Source organism: Epinephelus lanceolatus, chromosome 13 (assembly GCF_041903045.1).
Source record: "Epinephelus lanceolatus isolate andai-2023 chromosome 13, ASM4190304v1, whole genome shotgun sequence".
Lineage (NCBI taxonomy): Eukaryota > Metazoa > Chordata > Actinopteri > Perciformes > Serranidae > Epinephelus > Epinephelus lanceolatus.
This window is the reverse complement of record NC_135746.1, coordinates 5,030,013-5,052,894: the sequence shown is the minus strand read 5'-3', so window position 1 is coordinate 5,052,894 and position 22,882 is coordinate 5,030,013. Positions and strand designations below refer to the sequence as shown.

General features: G+C 42.5%; 2 protein-coding genes across 2 annotated transcripts; one reads left to right on the top strand and one right to left on the bottom strand.

The window, feature by feature from the left end:
• The first annotated feature begins 1,785 nt into the window (after nucleotides 1-1,785).
• Nucleotides 1,786-7,596, top strand: chgb (chromogranin B). The gene is made up of 7 exons (XM_033648856.2): nucleotides 1,786-1,945; nucleotides 2,089-2,135; nucleotides 2,230-2,320; nucleotides 3,792-5,271; nucleotides 5,470-5,569; nucleotides 5,829-5,939; nucleotides 7,195-7,596. Exons 1-7 carry the CDS (start codon nucleotides 1,879-1,881, stop codon nucleotides 7,273-7,275), a joined length of 1,977 nt encoding a protein of 658 aa, XP_033504747.2. The 5' UTR covers nucleotides 1,786-1,878; the 3' UTR covers nucleotides 7,276-7,596.
• Nucleotides 7,597-7,645: 49 nt separating this feature from the next.
• trmt6 (tRNA methyltransferase 6 non-catalytic subunit) lies at nucleotides 7,646-19,083 on the bottom strand. The gene is made up of 12 exons (XM_033648857.2): nucleotides 18,780-19,083; nucleotides 18,430-18,557; nucleotides 16,851-16,960; nucleotides 15,491-15,582; nucleotides 15,303-15,386; nucleotides 15,085-15,209; nucleotides 14,776-14,946; nucleotides 12,749-12,906; nucleotides 12,503-12,588; nucleotides 11,730-11,832; nucleotides 11,324-11,410; nucleotides 7,646-8,291 (listed from the first exon to the last, which is right to left on the bottom strand). The coding sequence occupies exons 1-12, from the start codon at nucleotides 18,884-18,886 to the stop codon at nucleotides 8,130-8,132; spliced, it is 1,413 nt and encodes a 470-aa protein (XP_033504748.1). The 5' UTR covers nucleotides 18,887-19,083; the 3' UTR covers nucleotides 7,646-8,129.
• Nucleotides 19,084-22,882: the final 3,799 nt, after the last annotated feature.

Genomic DNA, 22,882 nt, shown 5'->3' with positions numbered 1-22,882 from the left:
GATTTCACTTCAGGAGGACTCAAGTTCAGTGTTTTAGATGGTGTTTTTGTGCAGTAGTGGCTGGACCTGAAGTCTAATGCCGTGTTCACACTATGAGCGACACAGCAACAGGCTACAAGTCATTTTCAAAGGAAGCCGATGACATGAAGCTACAAACTGACGTCCAAAAAGATGACATTCACTCGAGGTTCTTCGTTGCAAGTTGCAGACACAAGCCTGTGACGAAATAGCTACGTTGTTGAGTTCTTGAGCAGCACTTTAAAGGCGACTCGGCAATAACATAGCTGGTCATGCTGTTGTGTTGTCGCTCATAGTGTGAACACACCATAAAAGGAACAACTGTGTCATTTCATAGCAACCGAAAGACACCTTGAAACAGTCTAAAGTGGGCCAAAGGTGGCCGGTGGATGTAAGTTGAGTATCAAATGGACTTTGTAGTCCTTTCTAGTCTTCCGACCACTCAAAGTGCTTTTACACTACATGTCACATTCACCCATTCACACCCGCATTCACACACTGGTGGCCTAGGTTACCATACATAGTGCCACTCAGTAACAATTCACATGGGGGTTCAGTATCTTGCCCAAGGATACTTTGACATGCAGAGTGGAGGAGCCAGGGATCGAACTGCCAATCCTCCAAATAGTGGACGATGTGCTCTACCTCAGCCTCCTCAAATCAGTGGTCTATACTGTAATGTTATTACACTGGTTATCTGTTCAAACCAAAGCTATTGCACATCTGTTCGTCCTGGGAGAGAGATGTCCCTTCTAAGATGCTCTTTCCAGAGTTTTTCTTATCAGGAGTGAGTGTCAAAAGGACAGAGAGTGTTGTGTGCTGCACCGGCTGTACAGACTGTAAACCCCCTTGAGATACAAGTCTGATTTGTAATATTGAGCTACAATAAATAAAACTGACTCGACATCCACGCCACTTGGTGTTAACCACAACAACTATTGATCCAGCTCTCCATTAACTAGTTTTCCTCTACTGCTGCTGGAGCTGATAGGCTCCCATGGGAGACTGGACGGGATGTGCTGAAGGCTGAATGAATTATTGAGGAGACAGTTGGGCTAAATTCTCCCTCTGGTTGGACAGACTCCAAGGCCGCACATGTCTGCTTTAACTTCTTTAAATATATGTTACATTAGCCTACATTTAATGATTATAGCAAATACAAAATGTAGGGCAACGTTGCAGATGAGAAAAAGGAGGTGTTACATAACTTCAGAGACTGGGGTAAGAAAAAAGTGAATTAACCACAGGGTGCAATGTCATGAATATGCGTGCAATCTAATGCAATCCAATACATTAGACCTGCAATATGATTTAACATTTAAATATGTTTTTAGAGGAACACCAGCAGCATAAACACACTGTAGGCTGAGCTGAATCAACTTCTCCCTGACACAAAAAATAACTCTTCTTTACAAAGTAGTGTTGCAGCGCTGAGGGCTGGAGAGTCGGGCTGCAGAAGAGTGCACGAATCTTCGTGCTTGCTGTGTCCACCCCCCTGTACCTGCCTGTCCTCGGGCATCTCACGGCATTCAACACCAACACGCCACATGAACCTAATTCCCTCCTGAATCTGTTCAAATTATCATCTGAATGAGCCGTGACAGTATAATTTACTAATTCACTTTGCGCAAAATGTCGATATTGTGCGTGCATCAGATCTCCCTCGGATCACTCTCGTGTGCAGGTCTAATGAGTCATGACATTAACAGAGCCTAAAGCCCTCCTCCCACGCTCCTCCAGCCCACTCCTCTCTTTATTTGAGGCGCTCCTTTGCTCCAGTCCTCAGAGCAGCAGGCGCCTCAGTCAGCGCAGCTCTCTCCTGCCGCCTCGGAGGGATTGGAGCTGGACACACTTTCTTGGATGTATCTTCATCTCGCCAAGATGAGACTTATTTTTGTTGCAGTTGCGGTTGCGGCTTTGCTGGCAGGTAGGTGATGCTGTGTGTTCTTGCAGAGTGGTTTCAAGTTAGTGAGCGCTGTTCAGGACCATGGACAGAGACTTTCACTTTAACGCATCCAATCCTCGTGCAGTTTGACTAATATTTAACATAATGCTTATTTTCTAATGCAGAAAATCTAGCGCTTCCAGTGGGAAAAGAAGGACAGAGAGAAGATGTGGTATGCTTTTATAATAACATTTGATTTTCAAGTTTAAAACAGCAGCTCTGCAGACATTTCAGAGCTACAAATGTAGTTTATTTGCTTGCTGCAGGTTACACGCTGTTTGGTCGAAGTCCTCTCCAAAGCTCTCTCCAAACCGGACTCCCAGCTGGACCAGGAATGCAAAGACATTCTCCAAGCAGGTTTGTAGCACAAGCGGATTTCTCTCTGTGCATGTGAGATAGTAAACAGGCATATTTAAAGCATTAAATTGTGGACAGTGTTGATGCAGCACTCTTTTAATTGTCAGGTTGCTGAGACACTGAGGAGCTGGTATAAAATCCTTGAACAACTATATTTTGGCAACAAGCTGGAGACAAAAATAGAGCTATTAAGAGCTTTCATGCCACTTCCACACAGAGATGAGACTTTAAAGGGCCAGTTCACCCCGAAATCAAAATTACATATTTTTCATCTTATCTATAGTGCTACTTATCGAGCTAAATTGTTTTGGTGTGAGTGGCAGAGTGTTGGAGATATTGTCTGTAGAGATGTCTGTCTTCTCTCCAATATAATGGAACTAGATGGCACTCGGCTTAAAGTGCTTAAAAAACTCAACAGCAATGTCTCTTTCCAGAAATCATGACTCATTTACTCAAGATAATCCACAGACCTCGTTGTGAACAGTTCCATGCAGATACTATTTTCCCTCCACCGATTTACACCCACCAACCGTATTGCTGTAGAAGGAAGAGTGTATCTTCTCACAGATGAGAGGCTCGTGCTTGTGACAATGTGAGATGTAAACGTTAATGGCGTCCTTTTTGGCTAAGCTGTAATGCTGGCTAGCTCAGTGGTGCTAGGTGAGCTAGCAGTAGATGCCCAGCTCGCCACCAGCGTGGTTAGATGTCGATATTTGGTTGAACTTTGGTTGTCTGGTGACCAAAATTCAGTGTCAGGTCAGCGTCTAATGACATAGAATAGTGATGACAGACAACAATGACATTTTGTTGGTTTTCAGTTGTGTTGTTTAGTGGCCAAAATCCAACATCTTCTAAACATGTCATGCCAACGTCATCTTGACGTAGAACAACAGGCCTTGGTTGTGAGTTATGGAGGCCAAAACCCAACATCTGCAAAATATCATAATGTTATCATCCACACAAGGTGAACTTCTAATGTTGTTAGACATTTAAAAGATCATCAAAACAGTTGCCATTCCAATCACAATTTAACATTCGTTACCAACTGGGCCTCTGCAGTTGTAGTTTGGCAGAAAGAAAATAGTCCCTAGATGACACTGCTCACAACAAGGTCAGTGGATTATCTTTAGTAACTTGGTCACGATATCTGGAAAGAGACATTGCTGTTGAGTTTTTCAAATGTATTTTTTGGCACCACATACTGGGGAGAAAGCAGACATCTCCACACCAAAACAATCTAGACTGATAAATAGCACTGCAGGTAAGAGGAACAATATCTATGTTTCATTTTGGGGGGTGAACTGTCCCTTTAAAACCCTTATCCTTCTGTTTATTTAATTGAACCTACATATAAAACGAGCTATTGATCAAATGATCAAACACAAGACAGGATCTGACCTAAAGGTTGAGGTCTTAGCTATAATAAGTCGATCTTTACACCTCTTTTGATCTTTCTTTTGTTCTTTCATAGGGATCAAACATGCCCCGCTGGACAAGAAGAGCGGGGAGGGGATTGTAGTTCATGAAGAGGCGGTCAAAGGTCATGCTGAGCAGCCTGAGGCAAAGGGAGCAGACGTAAAAGACATCGAGGCACTTCTGAAATCCGTCGAGGAAAAAAGAGAAACCTCAGAGGACGAACGCAGCCAAGAGTCCTGGAATCTGGGTGACGAAAAGGAGAAGAGACACGAGAATGAAGTAGAAGAAGAACGGGAGAAGAGGAGCAGCTGGAGGCCCAGATATCACCAAAAGAAACACAAACGGGGAGAGGAAGAAGAAGACAACGAGCGCAGTCAGGAGAGTTGGGCGTCCATAGAGAAGAGATCAGAAGAGGAAGGTGACGAGAGAGAGAAGAGGAACTGGAGACCTGGAAGATACCACCAAAGAAAACACAAAAGAGACGAGGAACCTTTAGGGGAGGAGAGGGAGGAGCCAGAAGAAGAACGCAGCCAAGAGTACTGGGACTTCGATACTGGAAGAGATAAGAGAGAATGGAGGGCCGGCAGGTACCACCAGAGGAGACACAAGCGTGATGAGGAGCTCTCGGAGGAGGAAAGAGAAGAGCCAGACGAGGAACGCAGCCAGGATTCCTGGGGCATTGACAAAAGGCACGGTGACGAGGATGAGGAGGAGAGATCCAAGCGCATATGGAAGCCCACACATCGCTACCACCACAAGAAGAAGTTCCACAAACGTGGTGACGAACCATCAGAGGAGTACGAAGATGGCGAGCGCAGCCAGGAATCCTGGGGTGTTGACAAGAGAGAGTGGAGGGCCGGAAGGCACCACCAGAGGAGACACAAGCGTGACGAAGAGCTCTCCGAGGAAGTCAGGGAAGAACCTGATGAAGAACGCAGCCAGGAATACTGGGACTTCGATACTGGAAGAGACAAGAGAGAATGGAGGGCCGGAAGGCACCACCAGAGGAGACACAAGCGTGATGAGGAGCTCTCTGAGGAAGCCAGGGAAGAACCTGATGAAGAACGCAGCCAGGAATACTGGGACTTTGACACCGGAAGAGATAAGAGAGAATGGAGGGCCGGAAGGCACCACCAGAGGAGACACAAGCGTGACGAGGAGCTCTCCGAGGAAGCCAGGGAAGAACCTGATGAAGAACGCAGCCAGGAATACTGGGACTTTGACACCGGAAGAGATAAGAGAGAATGGAGGGCCGGAAGGCACCACCAGAGGAGACACAAGCGTGATGAGGAGCTCTCAGAGGAGGAAAGAGAAGAGCCAGACGAGGAACGCAGCCAGGAGTCCTGGGGCCTCAACAAAAGACACGGACAGGACGATGAGGAAATAGAAAAGCGCATATGGAAACCAACACACCGATACCACCATAAAAAGAAATACCACAAGCGTGGCGGGGGCTCATCAGAAGAAGACGAAGAGCAGAGAAGTGATTCAGAGGAATACGAAGAACCAGCAAAGGACGGGGACGAAGCAATTAGGTACTTCTATCTGAAAACTCTTTAATTCAAGTTTGTATTCTGCACCTGGGGACACAAAACACTGCAGAGTTCAGTAACACCAGCCTCCGATCAATTGGGAACATTCTGTGCGAGAAATGAACAAACCCCTTTGGCTGTGTACACGTGCTGACATAAAAAGTATTGGCAGAGCAGTGTCTAATTGGGGCTGTTTTTCAGGTATCTGGCAGAGAAGCGCAATCCCTGGATTTTCAGAGGTTTCTACCATCCTGCATGGTACAAAAGGGATTCAGACGGGCACGCTGCAACCTCAAACAAGGCAAGCATTATGTGATGGACCTGTTTTCTGCCTGCATGTATAAGACAGAGGAAATTTGATCTTGCTATCCAGTATTTTTTTAAGAATTTCTTAGCATATAAAACCTTTTAGCATGCGTGTGCATATTAATTAGTATGGACCAAGCACCCATCAGTTTTCTTAGTAATAAACTCTATTTTTTCATCGGTTACTGAGTTTTTTTGGCTTACATTGTACGGTTTAGACATAATCTGATTCAGCTTCTAATCAATGTCTTCAGATGGACGAACTGGCCAAGTTGCTGAGCTACAAGATAAACCAGCTGTCCAGCCACTCTAATCAAGAGGAGCCAAAGAAGATTGTGCACCAGAGAGCACTTACCCCGCAGGAGGTAAAAACTGCTTTCTTTCACTGTTAAAAAAAGGAGCTCTTTTATGGCTGTTGGGGAGACACATTTGCTGTCAGGCTCACTTTGTTAAACCTCTAACTAGACCTCTGAGGTGAAAACGCATTATGTATGTCATATTGTTATTTACTGTGCTGCACAGACAGGTGGGCAGAGGACACGTTGCTCTCAGTATTTAGAACATGTGCATCTGTCCCATCCAAAAAAAACCCATGAAGGTCGCAGAGGACTTTTATTTTTCTGAAATTAAAGACATAGACACCATAATTCGATGCAGAAAAGGCAGAAATTTGTGTATTAAAATTCACCAGGATGCACAAAATAAGTGTTCGATGCTCAAACTTATTGGAAGAGGACTCCAGAACAACAAAACTACAGTTAAATTCCTTCAAACTACTCTGACAGGTCTTGAGAATAGTTTTAAATCAGATGTCATGTACAACGTAAAACGCTTTGCACTGCTGGTGTTTCCATAGAAAAAAAAAAAATCCCCCTATATATTTAGCTGACCCAGTAAAGCCATGAAGCACATCAAGCGCCTCCACCACCACACTGTTTCACTGGGGGGAAACGCAGCCGGGCTCATTATGGAAATCTCCAGTCTACATGGAGATGTCAGGATTTAGCCTTCAGAACCACGGAGCATCCGTGAATATGCATCTGTGCAAATGCACATCGAGAACTGTCCCTCATGTGCACGTCCCAAATACATGAAGGAGAAATGCAACCAGTATATTCATGTGCAGTGACTTGTTCCTCAACTCTGGAACACTTAGAGTGAATTTTTTACTGCCTTGTTCAAATTAGTTCTTCTTCACGGCATCTCTCTTCAACACTTGTCCCCTATTTTTTCCTTTTACACTTCCATATCGGCTTTTTATGACTGCTGCAGTAATCACACTGAGAACCTTGTGATTATAGCCTCCCAGAGCAATCAAAGTCATAATACGCCCATTAAAGAAAGAAATCGACAGCCTGTGGAGGCCTCGCTATCTTGTCACGGAGTTTAAAGTAGAAAAACAAATCAGGGAGGAGGAGGTGGAGGGATATCAGCGCTGCGACTCCAGAGATAATGAGGCAATGTTTAACCTAAATGACCAATTTAGTCAGATTTTGTTTTGCAGGCTTGGGTAAACAAGCCCATTTTATCATAATTTAATCCTGATTTCAATTCCATTAATGGTCAACAAACAGATTTTGGATGTCACAATATAACCTGATGTATTAATCTCGTTTTCAGGAGAAAGAGCTGGAAAACCTGGCAGCGATGGATGCAGAGTTGCAGAAAATCGCCACCAAACTGCATGACAACAGTGCATAACCCAGCACGGACACCATTTCAAGACACTGTCAGTGGATAAAGCTGCTGTCTTACTATATGTCAGCCAATTTAATGTGCTTACAGTGTTAAAAAAAAACAAAAAAAATGACCGGAGCCTTGCTGAAAACATTTTATCAACTTGTTTATGATCGTATTTGTGATATTTTGGTGTTATCGAATTAAGCCGCATGGGAATGGTTTTGATGTTTATATAGAAAATATGAGATTATAATATATATATATATAATGAGATAAATTATTAAAACTGTGTTCTGAAGAATTCTGCACTCAATAAAAGAAGTTATTCTGGGACCAAGCAAATGTCTCCAATTATTTCTTGATGAGTAAAAACACGAGCTCACACATTGGATGGTTTAGTAGTTCTTTTTAATTCTGTGCAGATACAGATGTACCTGCAGTGAGGCTGCGTTAGCAACTGGATCATATAACAAACGGCACTTTCTGCAGGGATAACAAAATAAAAAAAGTTACAACCTAGAAGCTGAAGAGCATTAACTGGAAAAAAAACAAACACCTGGTCTCGAGGCATAAGACACAAATTTGTCACTTACTCTCAACACACCAAAATTACTTCAGCAGTTCCTTACGTAACACGTACACTGAGCTCGTACTGGCTTGTAGTTTACTCCTCAGCATCACGCCTTCATCTGCGCTGATCTGAACACACGAGACGGGAGCAAAGTGCCCTGATGAATGCAAACCAGACACTCCCGTCTCCCTTTATTCCAGATGTGTCAAATCAGTTCAGCAGAAAGAGGAGTCGATGCTGGAGGAAGAATCCCTACAGGCTGTCAGTAATGTGCCCTTAAAACATTTGATGCTTCTGTATTTGTTTATCCTTCAGTGTCTGTCAGTTTCAGTCTCTTTGGTGCTGGTTCCTCCTCTCTCTGGGAGCCTGCGGGTTTGGAGCGGTCCATGGCGACCGTTGTTCCTGAGAGGAGGTAGCCCCCGCCCCCGCTCATCAGCAGCACAGGATGCGTCCTGTTAGGCAACACCTAGGGAGACGACAGTCAGGAGACATTAATTCTACAGGAAGGGCTCGGGAGAAATAACACTGGTCCTGAGTATACAAACACATTGTTGTTAAGTATCTTATTACAAAGAATACATGCTGCCAAATGTGAAGTATCTGAAACACAATTAAAATACAAAGAGGACAGACAGGACTTTCTTCCTCAGCAGTACATGAAGGTCTTACTTAAAGCTGAAACAGTAAGTGTGGACAGACAGTTAATCATCAACAATTCTGATTATTGATTTAAAGGCAGCAGAGATGCCAAACATTACTCTACTGTGAGAATCTGCTGATCTTCTGTGTTTCCTGTCACTGCAAATTGTATTTATGGTCAAACCACAGATGTTGGTCAGACACTGATTTGATAATGTCACCTTAAAGCTGGGGTAGGCACTTTGATTTTAGGTCACTGGGCAAAAATCTTATAATAAACTTTGAGCACATTGTAATTCAAGTGGTCTGAGAAAAAAATAGACCTCTGCACCTCCTCTTGGCTCCGTTTTCAAACTTTAGAAAATACAGCCTGGGAGACTTTGGCCAAACACAGGTCATTTCAGAGAGAGGGCGTTCCTATTGGCTGTTCTACAAATGCAGATGTGCATCAAAGTCTGATTCAACAGTGAAGAATCCTGAAGAGGAAGTTTCAATTCCAGCACTGGCAGCAACTGCCTACACTGCGGAGTAGGGACGTAACGATTACCAACATTACAGTAAATTTCGGTTAATTTTTACACGGTAAGAATTACCGTTTATGTTTAAATTAATTGCATTATCGCGGTGGATTATTAGGATATGTAATAACAGCCTCATCCAAGTCTCGCGATGCAGGCGCTGCGTGAATGTGTAGCATGTGTAAACACAAAGAATGAAAACATGGCGGAAGGTGGTGATAGCGGCACTCAGGACATTTCCCCCCCCCAAATAAACGCACAAAATCTGAGGTCTGGGCATACTTTGGGTTTCTGAAGAATGCCGAGGGACAGCTGGTGGAAGACAACTATCCTGTGTGCAGAGAACATGCAGAAAGAAAGTTGCTGCGAAGGGTAGCGACACTACAAATCTGCTGGCTCATCTCCGTGACCGTCATCCACAGCTTTACAGCCAATGCAAGTTATGCTTTGCAAATTTCAGTTATTGTGTGAGGGACTTTGATTTTACTAAGATTGTCATAATGTGTAACTATCAACGGTTTTCGTTTAAGACACTTAGGAGCTAATACTAGCTGAGTAGCTAATAGCCGTATTAGCAGCTATGTTGCTAAGTGTTTCAAAACGAAACGGAGCTGAAAACACTGAGCGGAGCAAGGTCAGCAGTCAGCCTATATTATGTCTTGAACTGGGACAGAACAATCAATCAGTGAAGTTCTCTTAATACTTGAATGTTTGGACTTGTTTACATGGTATTGCAACTCTTAAGTTGTTAAGTGCATGTTTATTTATTTGCACATTTAAGTTTATTTAAGGTTTAAAGTTTATTTTATTCAAAGTTATTTTAAGTTGCACTATTACTTGCACAAATTTTCCTGAGGAACAAGTTTTGTTCCTAATTGTTTACATATTTTGCTGACTGTTAAAATGCACCAGACAAATAAGCTTTGCTCCTGTAATTTGTTTACAATGCCAATCCCTTGCCCCTTTAATGTGAAAGTTTCATCTTAATATAAGATTTTAGCTGTTAATATTTTAGTATGATACGGAAGTTACAAGATTTAGTGAAATTATTTCAATGTATCTATTTTTTGGACATTTTACAGCGCTTAAAAAAATATCGCGATACTATTGTTTACCGTGATAATTTGGTCACTATAATCGAGATATCAAATTTTCCATATCGTTACATCCCTACTGCAGAGCACCCCAAAAAGGAGGCTGGACTCATCAAAAAGACAGTCTGACAATAAATTAAGTTAGACAATATTGGCAGAGTGTTTCAATGTTGCTAATAGTTTGGCTTTCTGCTAACCAGAGCCAACTGTTACAGACCGCCTCATCAGGAGGAGAGCGGGCAGCAGCTCCAGAGACGGATCCCCCAGTCAGCAGCCCCAGCGACCCCAATCCAGCCAGTGCGAACTCCAGCTCAGGGCGACTGGACAGCCCAGACATACCGACAGATCAGCAAAATTTCTGTTGTTGCTATTACACAAGTTAGACCTGGCAATGGGGGGTTTGCACTGGCTGAATTCGACCCGCTACAGTCGTAGACTGAAGCTCAGTCTCCCAAGTTGCTGTTCACTCTCCTCCCGGCGAAACAGTCGACAGGGTTCAGAGAGGGGAGAGCTGCATTTTCAAATTCTGCCTTTTTTGGCCTGTTCCAGATTTCTCTCTATAGTTTACTCCCAGCTTTAAGATGCCAGAAATTGTCATGCCAGTTTTTTGTTTGCTTGTTTTTTAAACAATACTCTGACAAAAGATTTTTTAAGAGAAATTAATTTCTTATAAAAAGCTTTATCGACAGTTTTGAGCAATTTGAGTAATTTGCGAGTTACTCAAATTAAGTATGTGATTAATTTTAATCCTTAATTGAAGCTTACATAAGCCCAGTTCAGACCAATGATTTGCAAACGAAACCGTTTAGAACGTTGCAGAGAAAAGTTGCAGTTGCAAAACTTAAGTCCAATAGTCAGTCTCTTTTTTAGCTCTGTTTTGTCCTCCAACTCTTGAAAAAAATCTAATGCTTCACTTTGTTCACCAGCTAGCTACTAACTTTGTTTGGTGTGTTTTGTAGCTTTTTTGCCGCCTGATACATCTGAAACCAATGATGATGAGAGTGTTGAGTCGAAACAGTTAAATTGTCACCGTGAAACCAAAAGAGTGAGCTCAACAGTTAAAACGATCAGCTGAGCTAAGGGGAACTGCGGGTGATAATCCTCTGTAGGTTCATCACTATGAGCGGCCCATTACACATGCACTTTCGATCCACTGTTGGCGTATAAACATGGATTGAAGCATCTTTAACAACAAAACACATGGAAGAAAATCACAATACAGTGCTGATCCAGAGTGCAAATGTTACCTGGTAATGTCTGAGCCAGGTGTCTGTGAGCCTGAGGTTCACCGTGCCGCCTTGTTCCTTGAGTTTTGTGTAGCACTCGATGAGAGGCTGCAGACATCGAGCGGGAAGAGATGAAAAAGGAGCATTAACGAGCAAAGTCAATGACTCGACACACACACACACAGGGTGATCTTTTTAGCAACATAAGCACTATAGAAGTAATAAGGGCAGGGACGTGATAGGCCTTGTAACTCCTTGGCAATGACAGGATGTCCGCTAGGATAATGTTATAGGGACAATCCCTGCTGGAGCAATAAAAACCTGTGAGCATGGCAGCTCATGAGAGATCGTTCTAAGATAACTAACTGACCTCTTTCAGCGGGCGTGTTGTTGTGCCAGTAAATACCGCCAGTCATGATGATCTTACCTCTTTGTACTGGGAGTAGACTACAAAAGGCCTGGAGGGGGAGAGGAATTTGAGCAGGCCCATTAGGACTGGACACGGGTGGAAACGACTGGCTATAACCAACCTGCAGGTGTGAAACAAACAGATGATCAAGCAAAACTGTCCGATATGAAATACACTGTAAACAATACACTCTGTTATTGGAATTCTGTAGGTCAGCAGGGTCGTGACTTAGCTCATCGGTGCTGCATGCGCCAGAAGACGTGGGGATTTAGTGCCTATTGTAGACATTCATTTCACATTTTATAGAGCTCGATAAGGGTCAGTAAAAGAGGCTGATTTAGGACATTATGGAAGATTGTGCTCTGAGGTTCAGTTTATGATGTAGAGGAGACTGGGAGGAAAGTCAGTAGGCTAACCAGATCAATACTTGTACGTCTGGCTCGGATGTCACCCTCACAACACGTCATCCATCAATCATTAAAAGCCATAAAGCACATGCTTCACTTTATATGACAGGAAACTGCAAAGCAATCACTTTGTTCACCTTGTGAGGGCATCGTGTGCTAACCGTCGTGCGTGAGCTCAGAGGACGACAAATTGTTAATCGTGACTTTTATGGACATACTTAATGATACTTTAATCATTCATCTATTTTAACTACTGTTGTTTACTACGCGGCGCCATGCAGGACTGATAAAGCCGAGGCTGAAGAGACGGAGGGTAATGCTGAAAAGAGCAGAGCGATGCAGAGAAACAGAAATGTGAAAGCAGAAGCTAAATCTGACACCGACCCGTCGGCGTTCCTGCCTTCCAGCAGGGCAGCAGCAGCTGCCAGCTTCTTCCGCTTCTCCTCCTGCTTCATCTTTTTTTCCTCTGCCTAAAAAAAACAAAAAAACATGAAGTCAGGACTTTCTTTCAGATCCAGTTCTCACATTTCTTTTTTGAACAAACAGGCTCGTTCCTACTTTCACATATAAAGACAGAAACACAATAGTTAAGGGTGTCCTTAGTGGGTTTAGTAAAGTTAGTAGGCGTACTCTGGCTTCTTTGCGTTTCTCCCTCTCTTCTTTCTCCTGGTTGTGCCCACCATCAGCGCCGCTGTTTGTCTCCATGCTCTGCTCCTCCGGACTGCCCTGTTGTTCTGCCTCAGGCTGGTTTTGCTCCTCCTCTGCAGCCATGCTGGACTGCTTTGAAGCTGTAATGTTGAGGGAGATCATCTCCATCAGAGGAATGCCACAGAATCTAAGTCTGTGTGTAGTTTATGAAGGTAAAACATAATGCTAAAATGACCAGAGGAACACATGCAAACCTCGGCATTTGTGAGGTTCAGGGTTCCCAAACATTTTTACCAGTGAATTTTTAAAACTTTCCAATAATATTTTACCCCATTGCCATGACTGTATCTAAGGATGTTTTCACACCTGCCGCATTTGGTTCGGTTCAAATGAACTCAAGTTTGTTTGCTGCCTAAGTGCAGTTCATTTGGGCAGGTGTGAACAATCTTTGGCTGTAAGGTGAACCGGTGTCATGACAGGTGCCTATAAATAAGATGCATTATCATTACTAAACTAGCTGAATATGCCAAAAGACAAGACCAGCACATATGGGTGCTTTGCAAAACATCAAGGCCACACCCCTTTTTGGGAGATAAAAAAAACCCAAAGCTCATAAAGATAGATGTCAATGCAATTTTACATGTTTGGTTTGTCTGAATTTAATTCTTGTTAAACTGACGTTTGTTTAATAGACATAATAATTGTTTTGTGACTGCGCCTGAACCTGAGTGTACACGATACCTTCATAAATAAGGGCTGATCGCCATCATGTCCCGTCAGTCAAATGACACATCAAACCAACATCAAAGAACTAGCAGTGGCGAGAGCCCCCTGCTGCGTCGCCTCTCGTGCTGTCTCTCGGCCAAAAAGTTGCACATGAACATACCAAACCCACGGCCAACAATTATAAAAATATTTTCTGCGCCTAGGTGTGAGAAAATACCCCACCATAGTAGCAGATAGCGGCCTTCTGTCGTCATTCAAAAATGGGAGACCAGAAGACCGGAAGACCGTCTTGATGCTAGTTAGCCAGTTGGCACATTAACAACACAATCCAATGTTTAAAGAACAGAGCATATTTACAGTGCGCCACTGAACAATAACACAAACCATCATGGAAAGTTTCTACTCAAGAGCTCAAAAAAAAAAAAAAAAACAATCTTAACTGATATACCAAGTCTGTTTAAACCTCACTCTCTCTTGACTTTAGCTTTTTGTTTACATTCCTCACTTCTGTTACTCTTCTCGTGCACTGAGCTGAACTGCCAATCAGAGTGATTTCATTCGCCGACAGGCTTCAATTCAACAAGACCAATTCAACATGCTGAATCGGCGGATAAAAGGTCAACTAGCGCAAATGAAGGCCAATGTGGCGGGACACAACTCACCGACAAAGGCAGCAGACGCTCATTAACGGCCCAACTTTGACTGACAGCTGACTGTCGGCTTGGTGTGTCAGGGCCTGTCCAAGTTGATCAATGTCCCAACACAGTGGGCAGAATTTTCATGTATGCTGCTCAGATCATGACACCGAATCTTTAGGGGAAGTGTTGTCTGTCAACAACCAACCTGTTTACAGCCAACTGTTTGATCTACAGGCTGGCTTTTATTCGGAGCTAACAGTCTGATGATGCTATACTGAATGACTGCACTGCAGCAGCCTCCTACCGAGGCCAACATTAGTGATCCATCAGTGGATCAGTCAACAGCATTATTTATTCATTTACCACACTGACAGCAAATATTCAGTGACGTACATGGCTCACCCCACCAGCCAAAATAATGTTTCTACAAAACTTTTCCAAAACATTCCGTTAATTTCAAACCATTTCCAGCCCTGGAAAACAGTTTTTCTAATTTCAGAAGTTTTTCAGGAATTTAATGATTGTGGGAACCCTGGAATATTTTGTTTTCTTTGGCGTTTCAGCACCAGCTTACAGCTACTCTGTTCCATCTAAAATAAACAAAGCTATAAACATCTTGGAGACATTTTTGAAGGCAGGCTCTACCAGCACTGGGATCTTTGGCAGTGGTGTCCAGAGTGCCTGCCAGCAGAGCATTGACATGGCAGATGGGAAACTCATGCAGCATATCGTGAAAGTGTGCAGGAAAGCCAAAGCTCTCCACACCCGCCCGAACAGGCCCACCTCCTGGGTACATTTGGATCACTGAGCCATAGCCTGGGTGAGGAGGAAAGAGAGGGTAATTATACAAAGGGCAGAGACAAGGAAAGAAAATACATTCATTGTTTAAACAAAGCTCAAATCATTTGGTCAAATGGATGAACACCACAGAAGACGATCTCAGGACTGACGTACCTCCCATTCTTTCCATGACAGATCCCAGAACGAGGCCAGCACAAGTCTCAAACACCAAAACTTTACTGCCAGCGTGGATGTTCGCCAGAGTCAACATCTGTGCGAGTGTGTCATACCGCAGGTGGCTGCATTACACAAGATACATAGACATCATACATTCATGTCTTCCTGCTCTGTAAGAGACGACTTTCACACATGCTGCTAATCCACGTGCTCACCAGATCTTCCCTGGTTCCCGGCCATGGTACATCATCGCCAGGATGCGACAGGATGGTTTTAGAATCGTCACAGTGTTTTCATACCTGGAAGAGCACAGGAATGGGAACAACTGATAACACTAATTACATCCCACCACATTATTTTAAGTCTGAAACTGATTGTGGCTGCATCATCTGACGTGACTCACTTCTTCTTTTTCTTCTTGATGTACTTATCCTGGGCATATTCAGTCTTATCTCTGAACGTCGAGCTGTTCTCTATAAGCTGCTGGATGATTTCCTGCGGAGCACATACAAATGATGTTTCTGTTTTTTTATACTTCAACATTTTATCTGACAATTAAATAGATAAGGTTCCCATGACAAGACAAAAACCAACAATGCGTTGGCGCGTCTTGCAGTTTTTTTTGTCTTCCCTTTCCTGCTTGTCAGCCCACTGGGCCCCACTTTAGACACAAAGTTTTAACATCCATTCATCCATTTTCATCCGCTTATCCAGGGCAGGGTCGTGGGTCAGCAGGCTAAGCAAGGTCTTACAGACGTCCCTCTCCCCAGTAACGTTTTTTAGCTTGTCCTGAGGGATCCCGAGGTGTTCCCAGGCCAGATGAGATATGTAATCCCTCCAGAGTGTTCTGGGTCTGCCCAGGGCCTGCTAACAGTTGAATGTGCCCGGAAAACCTCTCACAGGAGGCACCCAGGAGGATCCTGATCAGATGCCTGAACCACTTCAACTGACCCCTTTTGAGGCAAAGTAGCAACACCTCTACTCCGAGCTCCCTCCGGATGTCTGAGCTCCTCACCCTATCTCTAAAGCTGAGCCCAGACACCCCACAGAGGAACTCAATTTGGCTGCTTGTATCCATGAGATCATTCTTTTGGTCACTACCCAAAGCTCGTGACCATAGGTGAGGGTCAGGACATAGAAGGACCGGTAGGCTGAAACCGATGCCTTCCGGCTCAGCTCCCTTTTCACCACGACAGTCTGGCACGGCACCCGCGTCACTGCTGATGCTGCACCAAACCACCTGTCCATCTCACGTTTCATTTTACACTCACTCGCAGACCTGAGATACTTAAACTCCTTCACTTGGGGCAGCAACTCTTTCACCCAAATAAAATCTTTAATAATGGGTCATAAATATTTAACTTTTAAGTAAGTAAGTTCCTGAAATAACCTTTAGTTGTTAGCAAACATTACTCAAACAGGACTAAGTGGTGAATTTTGAGGGACTATTTTCAGCTGCAGATCACTCAATTTAAACTACAATGCTAATGTTCATCATAACTAAGGAACATGCCCCAAACACTCATTATATAATCGTTTTTTTTTTTTTTTACAACAATACAGCTCTATAGCTCAAAAGAATAAGCTACATTAGGCTTTAGCTACACAAATAATACTTGTTAGTATGACCCATACATTGTTGCTTTTTGTTTTTCATGAAATTTCATGACAATTAAAGAAAACAGAATATCACCCACATTATTCTTTAACAAACAGACCAGACCCAAAACTCCATGTGTGTAATTACAAGATTATTTCTGTACCTGACCCTTCAGACCTTGCTCTTTGAGGGTCTCAATGTCATCCCTCGTCAGCTTCTGTGATCTTCCATCGTCCACAATGTTCCTGTTGTCTGTGCCCGCCTCCTTCGCATCTGGGACAAACACGTGAAAGAGATTACTAAAAGTGAAAATGAAAGTGTAACCATCTGTAATAGCTGTTTTTAACATGTTCATGCATACAGTCTGGAAATAACAGACATTCATCATAAATTTAAAAAATGAATGTCAGTTTAACTACAAATCTCAATAGCTTTCTAGTTAACCACATGTAGTTTATGTAGTTAATTACAAACTACACAGTATTCTCGTGACATTTTTGGCCAAACAGTATGGCACAATGCTGCACCTCACTGGCCACAGTTGTTATCTAATGACAATGAACTGTACCGATTCCCTCCTGCCATCAAGCAAAAGGTTCTGCAACAGCTCCCCACTGCTCACTGACACTGCATCGAACGAGAAACTTGTCCACTGCCTTTCACTATTTATTATCCTGTACATATGTTTTTCACGTACATATGGTTTTAATATACTCTGAAATTAATCTTAAATGTTATCCAGATCATAATGTTGCTGTTTTAGTAGTTCATTACTATGCTAGATTTATTCCTCTGCACTTAATGTTGAAAGTTGTCCATGTTGAATGTCTCGTTTGCTGTATTATCTGCACCTGGATTCGTGAGTATTGACATTTCATTCACTGTATGCTGCTGTTTATAGAGACAATAAATAAAATTCAGTTTTGAGCTGCCATCTCTCACAAGGAGAAGCCTCCCTATTATCTCATCACTTTGATGAATGTTTAATAAATATACACAACTGTTCAGTCAAAGTCAGACTTCATCTTATACACTTCAAAACTTAACATAGATTCTTATAATCCAGGGAAACGCTACATAGCTCTTTTTTTTTTTTTAAACTAATGTTTCACCTGTCTGCAACTGCTGTAAATCTACACTTTGCAATTTAGCACATTCTTCTTGGTCATGCAGTAAACTGTATACGTATTGGAAGAACATTTTTCACTGTTTCTCTGAGGCTTTTTTGGGAAATCTTGGGAACCTGACCCACTAATAGCTATCATTGGAGCGCCTACCTCTGCTAGCAAATACCAAAAACTGGCTGTTTCATTTGGAGTGGGGATTGCAAAGAAGTTCATATCACAAGTGTGGAAGATGGACTCTGTTCCTACGTGTGATTCATGGTTAAATGAAATGGCAAACACACGTTACATCTGGAGAGATTGAGATTCTATAACGAGGATAGAGGTGTTGTGTTTGGTAAGATTTAGGACCCTGTACTGAAATTCTTTCGGGGCGAAGACTAATATATAATATTTTTTAGATAAAGCACCTTGCTGTGTATATTTCTCCTTTTCTGTATAGTTCATTTTTACTACTACTACTTGTACTAATCACTCTGACTGCGGCCACTGTTACATATGATGTGCTGTGCCTGCCTAAGTTTAACTACTTTTCATTGTGCAGTAGGTGTAGCTTGGTAAACTTCATGTAGTTTCCCCAACACTGGATGTGGGACTATTTAACAGCAGGTGACAAACCGGAGGAGCTCTCTGTGTTCTTGGGCTTCTGTGGCTGCAGGATCCCTGACACAATCTCAAACGTGCTGCTGTACAGCTGCCCCACAGCATTATCCAGGAAGAACCACTGCTTCTCAAATATCACTTTCCTGTAAGTAGAACAGACAGAAATAAATCATCATATAAAACATACAGCATGGCAAACATGGCACCATTCACACAAATGATGCAATGTGTGTGTCACTAATGACATGTCAGTTATGGTTTAGCTAACTCCACTTTCTGCCTCTAGTACATTGTAAGAAACAGCAGTCACAAACTGGGGCTAAGCTAATTAACAAGCTAGTTTTCTTGAACACTTTCTGACTTACTTCTTCGGCTGAATTTGCACAGCTTTGAAGATATCGCCCCGCTTCAACACAACGTAGTCACCCTCTTTAATTCTGTACAGAGAATCATCGTCTGTGTTGTCCGCCATAATAAACCAGATTAAACCAGTTCACCGGTCCGCTTAGAGGTCACTGGCACCTTCAGGGAATTACACGGAGTCACAATTGACAAGGCACGGTTTATAAAAGGCACTAAATCCCCTGAAGTAAAAGCAAAATACGGCAAATCACTATTTCCACGTGTTAGCTTTCATTTCCTTAGCTCCCCAGGACGGCTAATCAATGCCAGAGTGCAGAGGGTGATGTGCTTCAACATAGTCCGCTGTGATTGGCTGGATGTGCGCCGCTGAGCTCGTTAGCCAATAGGAGCGAAGTGCGATGACAGGGTAAAAATGTAGATATCAGAATCATCGATGGCCGTTAACATCTCGTCAAAGAGGGGGCGTTAAAATGAATTTGAGCTTTACAATTAGGAAAAAATCAGCAGTAGGAACAGCGCGAGTGCTAAATAAAGGGGCTGTAGGGGCTATTAATATAATGAGATGTAATCAGTTAGTCAGTGATTATCAATGTGTGCATGTCGCAGTAGTGTTAGAAGAAGGTACCCATAGCCAGTGCCGGACCTAGCACGTTCAGCGCCTCAAGGGCCCTGTCCACCTAAGCTTTTTTGTTAATGTTTTACAATGGGAGCACAATGTATTTATGCCAAGCTACAAATGCTGGCAGGGCAAAGAAGCACTGGGTGTGAATTCAATGCATGAGTTGGCAGTAAGGTTTTTTTTTTTGTACTGTTTCCTCTCCTCTAACGTTTTACTTGAATGCTCTCCACATACGCTCCAATCCACTGTAGCCATCAATGCACTACCATGTTCTGATTGTGATGATCACGCAGTCGCCCTTTTAACACAAAGGCTGCACTGTCGGGTCGCTACGAAGCCCCTTTGCATTTTTACTCAGAACCAAACGACCATGCATCATTCCACCCCCTTGTCTGATTTTAGACTGCATCCCTGCGTCGCAGAATCGAAGAGGTGTGACAGGCCTTACATGTAACACAACAGCTTCTGCCTCTAGTGTGACATACAACACACATGTTGGCAGCGTTTATAAATAACAATGGCATAACATGGCAATAACAATCATTTACTGTCTCTGTTATACGCTGTTGATCTCGTCCTCTAACTCAGAGGGTAAAGAACTCCCAGACCTCATTGTTTTCCTAATTTGTGAACATTTTCGGCCACTGTTCTTCTACCTTGAGTTAGCTGCTAACTGCTAACAGCTACTTTTTAAATCTCCTATGGTGGGTTGCACATAACACATCATCCAAACATCAAATCCTTGCCGCCCATGATCCAGTCCTGCTGGCCGAAGCATTTATACAGACATTGGCCGCCTTTCCCAGATCGCTCTTAGCGCGAAGAGCTTCTTAAATATAATTCATTTCCTCATGATTCTCTTACCAAGACTACTTCTTATTTAGATGTAGTCTTGTTTTCATCATGAAAATAGGTCATTAACAAATATTCATCATCTTAGTTTTTCATTAGAATCATTAGAACACACATACACACAAGCAGCAGGGAACTAGTGCGTTAGGTAGCAGCGCAGTGTGTGACTTATGTGCTGATTAAGTGGTGGGTGATCGATTTGCCTGACATCGATTGATTTAGTTTCAGCATCGCGGTAGTGGCCAGCTCCTGTTAAGAGCTTCTTAAAGAGCGATCTTAAGAGTGACCCAAAGAAGGGCATTAAGAACGCATCTGGGAAACACTCATATCTTAGTGATACTTCTTACCAATAACGCTCTTAACAGAGGCAAGACAGCTCTGTTCCCCGATTCCCTGATCATATCTTAGACACAGAATTGTCTTTTCCCCCAAATAGATTCTTAATATTTTTCTCCAGTTTGATCTATTATGGACAACTGTCATGTGGATTGTAAATTTGTAAATTTGTGTGTGTACCTTGTTAATATTTAACTATAAAAAAGTTGACAGCAAAATATATTTTTAAAAGATGTGGAGAGTAAAGGCAACAGTGGTGCCAGTGGTAATCAGAGCACTGGAGCTGTGACCCCCAAACTGGGAGAGTGGCTCCAGCAGATTCAGGTACAACATCTGAGGTCTCTGTATATATTTCAGCATGTTTGGATACACAATACCTCAGGACACAGGATGACGTATGCCAAATATCTTCGTCAAATGGGCTTGTGTATTTTTAAAGATGTGGAATACATAACATAGTTTAGATATATGGCAAATATACCAGTTATTGCAGACGTACATAAATGCACATTCTGGCCAGTCATGTTGAGAATATTACTTTTAGACAGTATGACACATTCCTAAACACTTCATTGAATTCAAGCTGTTTTCTTTTTTAAATTATGTATAGTTCTATAAAAGCACACACTCGATATCCTGCCTATCAGCACGGGAGCTGATGCTGCTGGGTTGCACTTTAACACAGTTTGTAGGGTGAAAACATGGCAGATGTGTGACCATGTCATCAACTCAGCCTGGGTGGATGCATTTTATTTCCCACCATGGGGCCACAATCTGGTGTTTTATAACTGCTTCAAAACGTCGTGCCAACTCCACCTGCCCACCACTAGTGTACAGCAGTGTGGCAGTGAGGCGGGAGAAAGAGGAGCAGAGAGCATCCTACACTGCACAAGAAATAACACGATTCGGTCAGATTGAAAGAAATGATGCAACCTGGGAGACATCTTCAAGCAAGTTTCAAATGCTCCAACTATAATGAGATTGTTAGTCACATGGTAAACTTGGCACTAGTATTTGTTTGTCTTAAAGTATCTGTGTAGCAGCAGTTTACAGTGTGGCTGTATGATATCTGCATTCCATGCAGTGGCTATTGCAAAATTAAGTATGTGAAGTATTCCTCTTCACATTAACATGAACAGATAAAAAACAGATGCTATGCCTATAATGAATTATGTTTCCTTTAAGCACACATTCTAATATTTCATCATTGTAAGCATGGATGGATTACTGATTGTGCCTACTGGGCACAGGCCTAGGGTCCCAAATTATCAGGGCCCCCTTCACTTGCAAAATGTCACTCAAATTAACAGAAAAAGACTCAAAATGACCCCAAAGAGGCACAAAAAGACCACAAGGAGATGCAAAGGAACTGCAAAGAGACTCAAAATGCCTGCACAAATTGGCAAAGCCACCTCAAAGAGACACAAAATCACCTCAAAGAGGCAGAAAAAAACCCTGAAAGAGAATCAAAACCACATAAAGATCCATAATGAGTACACTGAGGTGCAAAAAGACTACAAGGAGACGCAAAGGAACTGCAAAGAGATGCAAAATATCTACAAAAATGAGCAAACCTGCCAAGAAGATACATAAAATCACCTCAAACACACAGAAAAAAAACCCTCTTACAGAAACAAAACCCCTTAAAGATCCATAACAAGTATAAAGACATGCAGAAAGACCACAAGGCGATGCAAAGGAACTGCAAAGACACACAAAATAATTATCTAAAGGGGCAAAACAACCCCAACAAGACACAAAATCACCTCAAAGAGACAGAAAAAAACCCTCTTATAGAAACAAATCCACATAAAGAGCCATAACGAGTACAAAGAGATGCAAGAAGACCACAAGAAGATGCAAAGGAACTGCAAAGAGACACAAAATAATTATCTAAAGGGGCAAAACAATGACAAAGAGACACAAAACATACCCAAAAAGACAGAAAAAAATCTCAGAGACAAAATAACAACCACAAAAAGACATAAAATCACAAAATGATGCAAGACAACTACAAAACAAAACAAAACAAAAAAAAAAGCGGCAAAGCCACCACCCAGTGTGCAGCTGTGTCCGAAATTATTCACCTCACAATATAGGGAGTTATATTGAGGACTATATAATGAGCTCATCTGCAGCATGAAAAATCACTTTCGGACACTATTTGTGTCACTTTCTCAGCACAGTTAATGACATCATTGTTGCGGCAAAAAACTAAAACATGTCATATCAACATCAGCTGGTGAACCATCCGTAACAAATACTGACATGTATATTTGTTATAAATACATGAAATTA